General features: G+C 50.8%; 1 protein-coding gene across 1 annotated transcript in view; it reads left to right on the top strand.

The window, feature by feature from the left end:
• The first annotated feature begins 616 nt into the window (after window positions 1-616).
• The window catches only part of TMEM132D (transmembrane protein 132D), a 752033-nt gene continuing 745724 nt past the window's right edge, over window positions 617-6925 (top strand). The window contains 1 exon segment of the mRNA XM_055080563.1: window positions 617-695. Coding sequence (XP_054936538.1) covers window positions 617-695 — 79 coding nt within the window.

Raw genomic sequence — 6925 nt, 5'->3', positions numbered from 1 at the left:
GCCAGAGCCGGGGCCGGGCCGGGCCGGGCCGGGGTGGGCGGCGCGGGCAGCGGCTGCGCCCCGCCAAACTTTGGGCGCCGGCGCGCGCCTCGGGGCGCGGCCGGGCAGGATGGGGGCTGTGCGCCCGGGCGCTCCGCGCCGCTCCGGGCGCCGGGCCACCCGGCCGGAGGTCCTCGCGCCGCCCCCGCCCCGGACGCCGCCGCCCCGCCGCCCCGCCGTCGCCCGCTAGCCCACCCGGAGCCGCCCGCCCCGCGTCCCCGCGCTCCCGCAGGCGCCCTTTGGGGGCCACCTGGGGGCCAGTCCTCGCTGGGTAAACGGAAAGGAACAAATCCGCGTGGATGAAAGTAAAAATATCCTGGTGGGGGTGAGAGGGAGGTGGGGTTTGCCTGCGCGCGCGCCGGACTCGGGAGAGCAACTCCGGAGCGGCGCGCGGTGTCGCCTCCCGCAGGCCATGGACGGGCGGGAGGAGGACGCAGGGCGCCGCGGCCGCTCGCGCCCCTAGCCCGGCGCTCCCTCGCCCTCCCGGCCCGCTCCGGCCCCCCGGGCGCTTGGCGACTGCGTCTTCACCGCCCAGACGGCGCCGGGGAGCCGAAGGGCTGCGCTCCGGGTCTCCGGCATGTGCGCGTCTACGATGGGAACGCTGTGGCACCACTGGTCCCCCGTGCTCGTCAGCCTGGCCGCCCTCTTCTCCAAAGGTAAGGGGACGCCGCCGCCCCCTGGGGCCCCGGGACGAACTTTGCTGGGAGTGAGTGTGTGGGAGGGCGTGCGCGGATGGGGGCGGCCGGCCGAGTGGGTGTGGGTGCGCGTTTGTGCGTGTACATGCGCGCGCGTGCGGCGGCCGAGGTCCTCGAGCTGCCCCTTCGTAGCAGGTGCCTCCCCGGAAGACTGGGGCTGGAGGCCCTGAGTGAGACCGCCAGGGGCAGAAAAACAGCCTCGTTCACCCGACCGCGTGTTCCACTCTGGGAGGGGGCCGTGGGGAACCTTGGAAGGAGAGGTGGGCCCTGGGAGGGCTGAGCAAGATGTCAGAGGAAGGGACTGAAGTGACCTCCTGGAAAGGTTCTGGAATTCGGGCTTGACTTTTCCTACTAGCACGGGCCCGTGAGGAAATCATGCCGGAGCACGCCTCTGTATGGGGGTGCTGTCGCGTGCATCTTGGGCTCCTGTGCCTGTGGCATGGGGTTAGCTCCGGAGAGGTGGCCCTGCGTTTCTCGAAGAGAGGCTTCTCTCTCCCTTTGCCTTCTGTGGCTGTTTGTCCGGTGGCAGCATCCCTGCAGGTTGGACGCGGAGGTTAAACCCTGCTTGTCACCTGCGTTATCCCAGCAGAGCCCATGACTTGCAGCTGCGAGGAAGGCGGGGATTCCGCATCTGCTTGCCTCATCTGTCTCCATCCCAGTCAGTCATTGGCGCAGCAAGTTCGGAAGCTAAGGACACGAATTCCTTGAAGGGAGATTATTCGATTCACACCGTAGGTTGTAGAAAGGACCAGCCATTCTTTCTCCTTACTGAGCAGATCTCTTTATTTGTGTGGGGTTCCCACAGGGGCCTCTTTCCTACGGAGAATTGTATAAGGAGCAAAGCGGAGCATCTTAGTGTCCCATGTGTGTCCCCAAATCCCTGTAAACAGAGTTTTTTTTTCCTGAGAAGATTTTCGAGATGAGATCTCTCTCAGAAACTTCAAAGCCAATTATCATGCCCAGAGCCTTTTTAATTACAGGAATTTTCTGTTCTCTGAGCTCTTCAGGCATCACTGAGGTTACATTGCTTTAGATCTGACAATAGCCGGCTTTTGTGCTGGTGTGATGTAGGAAGAGGGTGACCTATGCCCACCCTGCTTGGCTGTCTCTTCAAGTGCGGTCGTAATGGGCTTATGTCTCCTAATTATGAGTTAGAACAATTCTGAGGACCAGCGCCTCGGGCATTTGTGATGTGTGTACAAGAAACGGAAGGAAAGCTCCGTGGGTTCAGTGAACCCACCCCAGGCAGACGTGAGGTTAAAAAACCCCAGATCCACAGCAACGGCAGCCCAGCAGACTTGCTTGCCTATGGCTATGAGGCATGTTTTTTATTGGTTGTCACTTGGTTTGATAATAGGAATAGACTTGTCTGTTTTTATGCCGTAATAACAAGGCTTTATTAAGGTCCGGAATAGTTTTGTAAGCATGACCTAACTATTATGTTTCCTCGGTTAGATACACACATAGTTCTGTTACTGATTTCTTTATTAGGCTGAGCAGGGTTGAAGAGAACTGTATTTCCCCTGATAGTTCTGAACTTTTCAAGTGGAGACACTGAAAATGTCCTTAACGTGAGGAACTCTGATGTGGAGGTCTCGGCTTGTGGAAGGGTGCTGTAAGCCCAGCCTATGACATATTTTGAGTCACAGCCCTGAAACCTTCCAGTTGTAGAAAATTTCCTGGTGCAGATATGAATTCTAAACACATGAACCATTAAATTCTTTTTCCCATATGTTCACCTCACTTTCCCCTCTCAGATCCTCCGACCACCTGAAAGCTCTAAAAAAGCTTGAAATCCAAGATGGACTATATTTAAGAGGATTTTAATTGGAAGGAAACATATGCATAGACACACACCATCCAAAGTGCCTAATTTGTCTGGGACTGATGGAAAGATGGAGATTATTACCAAATATTAAATATGTGTTTCTGCATATTTTTATATTTACTGCATTGCCTTAGTTCTTTCCAAAGATGAAGACTTGAAGGAACAGATGTGCACATTTTCATTACCAGGCTAACGTCTTTGAACCCACATGTTTAAATTTTATGAGCAGGAAGTGATTGGTCATAGAGCAACCTCATAGATCTTTTGAAAATCAAATAAAAATAAAGTTTCATCGCTTGCAGTTCTATCCCTTGGGACCTGGGAACTCTATTATGAAACAAAAAGTTTTTCCCAGCACTGTTGTGCAGTCCCAGCCTTTCCTGGAGAACAGCCTTATATTAAGTTGTCAGAGGGTTTGTGTTGTATGTTTAGAGTCAGGTCTTCCTGGGGAACCTGATGCAGATTACAGCTGTGCCAGCTTGCAGATGTGTTGTAACATGTTGCTATTCGTTTCACGGGAGGGGGCAGGGCATGGAAAGTAAAGGGGCCCAAAGACGAATTAATGAGACTAGAGGTGGGCAAAGAGCCAGGCAGGTTTTCAATACAAAGTCAGGAAGGTGGCACCACGTAGACTGCTTGTGATGACCCTGACCCGCACCCCCCAGAATTATGTTCTCTTGCAAACGTTGTTGAGCAGCAGACACTCAGAGGTCTGGGATCCCGGGAGAGGAGCTGCTGCGGTGAGGGACCCCCGTCCGTGGGCCGTGCTGGGCACGTGCTCTGCCTGCATCCCGTGGCAGAGTACAGCCAGCCTCCTGGGCAGTGGCTGTGTGAGGGCACCTTCGCGCAGAGGGTTTCCACCTTGATAGCTTCCCTCTAAGGTCAGAAGTGAAGCATTTGGGTGGCTGAGCATCGCCTCTTATTTAGGAAATATCCTCCCACAGCTCTGGACTGGAAGGCGCTTTGGTTTACAGTGACACCTTGTCCGGGCTCTCAGGGGAGGAAGAGGTATCCAGGAGGGAGCACGTTGGCGTGTGTGAGTGTCTGGGTGAGAGAGAGAGAGAGAGAGCTAGGGAGGGCGAGAAAGACAGGGACGAGAGACAGAGACACAGAGAGACAGACTAAACTTTATTGCTTACACTTAAACACTGTCAAAAATAAAAGGAGAGGAAATGGGGAGACCAAGAAGTTTCATTTTTCTTGAATTAAAAAGTTAGGTACTAAATATGATCTTATAAAAAATACTTATAGGCATAGAAATTTAGGATTCTAAGTATTAAGGTCTGTTTAATTTAGTTCAACTCTGAAAGCCAAGAAAAAATGAAAAACAAAGCAAAAACTCCAAAAATACCCTATTGCAGAAGCTTATACTACCCTATATTTTAAATTCATCTATCCGCTTATCCATTTACCCATTTATTCAACCAGTCTTTATCCATCCATCTGTATCCTTCCATGCGTCCATCCATCCACCCCTTCATTTATATATCCATCCATCCTTCCATCCATCCCTTCATCCATAAATCCATAAAATTTGATGATTCGACAAGTACCAAAGGCCACAGGCTTTGAGTGAGCATGGAATTCTGCAAGAACTGTTGGCCGGTGTTCTGAGGACACAGGGTTAGGAAGGTACTAAAGTGTCGCTCGATTCAGGACAGTTCTGCCAGTCATCATTCCTCTAGCTTCTAAAGTGCACAGACCGTCCATGGTTTTAAGTCATGGGCTCAAAACCCACCAGTTCGGTGTTCAGTTCCCTCTTCCTTTTCCTCCTGGTTTTCTTGGTCCCCTCTCCTTCCTTATTTTATCACAATAACTGCTTTTGGAGCACCAACCGTATACCCCACGCCATGCTGGCCATGGGATTACAGTAGTGAGAAAAACCCACATAGATACAGTTACTGGCCTCCCGGAACTGGCAGTTTATAGAGGAGATAGAGAAAGATGTTAATTATGTAAAAATGTAATTATACATTGTATAAAAATGTTATGTAAAGGAATGTAAACTTTCAACTGCGATGTGCTAGAGGGACAGGGCAAGCGTCTCTGAGCGCAGGTATGTTGGCGTTGGACTTAGAGCCTCTGAGGGATGGGTTGGTGTTTGCAGGGAGGGGGCATGTGAGTGGGAGGGTGCAGACACATACGGGGGCTCCAGAGGGCCAGTGTGGCCGGGAGAGAGAGCCGTGGAGCTTGTGGTGCTGCATGAAAGGACAGGGTGGGACGTGAACTAGAGATAGGCAGCGGTCAGGTAGGGTGTGGGGATATCCGTGGCGTGTCCTCTTTCACCTGGACCAGCCCCAGTTGCCCATGGTATCCTGGTGAGGCTAGTAATAGCAGCCTCTTTCACTCTCAGAATGGTCCAGGCAGGGGATGAATTCTGTGGTCGCCCCTTCCCAGGCACTCTTGAGGAGGAGGAGGAGGGTAGGATGGATTTTAATCAGAGGGTCTGTAAATTTCCTGTGGCTGCCTTAACCCATGACCACAAACATGGTGACTTAAAACAACAGAACTTCATTCTCACGTAGTTCTGGAGGCCAGTAGTCCAAAATCAGTGTCCCAGGGCCAAAATGAAGGTGTTGGCAGGAGACTTTTAGGGGGGAGTCGTGCCAGCTCTTCATGGTTGCCGGTGGTCTTGACCTTCTGCAATGTCACTTCAGGGTAGTCTCTTCCCATCTGTCTTGCGTCTGTCCTCACGCCTCCTTCTCTTCTGTGTCTAAAACCTCCCATCGCCTCCCTCTTATGTAAGGATTCACGTGGTTGCATTTAGGGACCACCGGAATAATCCGGATCATCTCCCGTCTTACGTTAATCACACCTGCAAAGACTCCTCTCCCCCTCTCTTCCCCCAAATAAGGTGACATTCATAGGTTCAAGGGATTTGGATGCAGATGTCTTTTGGTGAGGGTGGGGAGGCGCTTTTCAACCTTCTACGGGGGTGACACATTCTAAAACCATTTTCTGTCTTCTCTCCTAAATTTTAAGTACCTCTAGAGGCAGCCTCTATGTATGTTTCTCTCTTTGATTTCTCTTCAGTATTGAGTTTAGTACTTTGGACACTGCAAGGGCTCAATAAATTTTTAAGTATCCTTAAGACTGTAGACTATTGCTGAAAGAAACTTTGCACAGCAGTAAAATGGTTTGATGCTGGGTTTTTTTTCCCCCCAGTAGTTCAAAGTGCTGCAGGAAATACTTTTGTCGATAATAATAACAGCGGATTTTAAAGTAATTTAAAACTGTATGCCAGGCGCTGCACTGAGGGATTGCCGAAAGTGTTTTTTTGTGAATTTGCAGAGAAACCCAATGGGTTAGATTTTATTCACCCCATTTTATAGATTCAGGAATGGAAACTCAGAGAAGTAACTTGTCCAAGCTCTTACAACTAAAGTGTCACAGTCTGAATTCTGATGCTTCAGCCCACACTGTTAAGTGTCTTATATTCTGCTCGTGATTATGTATAATAACTGAAAAGGAATCCATTTGTCAGGCAAAAATTACATGTGGTGCCTGACATGCTGAAGTTTGAGTGCGCAGAGGGGTTTCCGTGGAGTGTCAGCTCTGAGCCTTGGATGTGGCTCATTGTTTGTTGAAGGAATGAATAAGTGAATACCCTGTTTTTTAATTTTCTCAGTCTTCATTTTTCCAACAGCAATCGGGAATGATACCTAAAAGGAACTAAAACATGGATTTTCATCCCAAGGCTGTTACAGAGGTGGAGGGGGTGATCTAATGGTGTGAAATTGTGTGGTTGTCTCCTAGGCCAGGATGCTGGAGAGTCTTCGGCTCTGCTCTCTGGGTCCCAGCATTCCATCATCCGTCCGCTTCACTAACATGTGTGGCCCTGGGGGAGGGGAGACTGGCGTGGCCTCTGTTTCACCAGGACTAAAAGTCTGGATAGCTTTTTAGTAAAATTGTAAAGAACAAGGAAGAAGCATGTAACGTGAAGGCAGACAAATATTTTTCCTGTTTCCAAAAGGAGAATGTTGGGTTCTGTGAACATATGGATTGGTGGGCTTGACTTTTGATGCCAGACAACAAGCTTGAATGATTTGTGGGGAGAGTGTCGTGAAGGTGCTAGCAGAAGTGAGTGGTGATCACAGGAATCCAGCGTGGATTTGTCGTGACATGAGACCAAAGACTTAGGATATTTCTATATCACTTTCGTCATTTATTTTTTAAAATCTACTTTAAAAAAAATCTAGGAAGAATTAAGGGGCTTCCCTGGTGGCGCAGTGGTTGAGAGCCCGCCTGCCGATGCAGGGGACGCGGGTTCGTGCCCCGGTCCGGGAGGATCCCACATGCCGCGGAGCGGCTGGGCCCGTGAGCCGTGGCCGCTGAGCCTGCGCGTCCGGAGCCTGTGCTCCGC

Source organism: Physeter macrocephalus, chromosome 19 (assembly GCF_002837175.3).
Source record: "Physeter macrocephalus isolate SW-GA chromosome 19, ASM283717v5, whole genome shotgun sequence".
Classification (NCBI taxonomy): domain Eukaryota; kingdom Metazoa; phylum Chordata; class Mammalia; order Artiodactyla; family Physeteridae; genus Physeter; species Physeter macrocephalus.
Note: the sequence above shows the minus strand (reverse complement) of the source record. Positions and strands in the feature narration are given on the sequence as shown.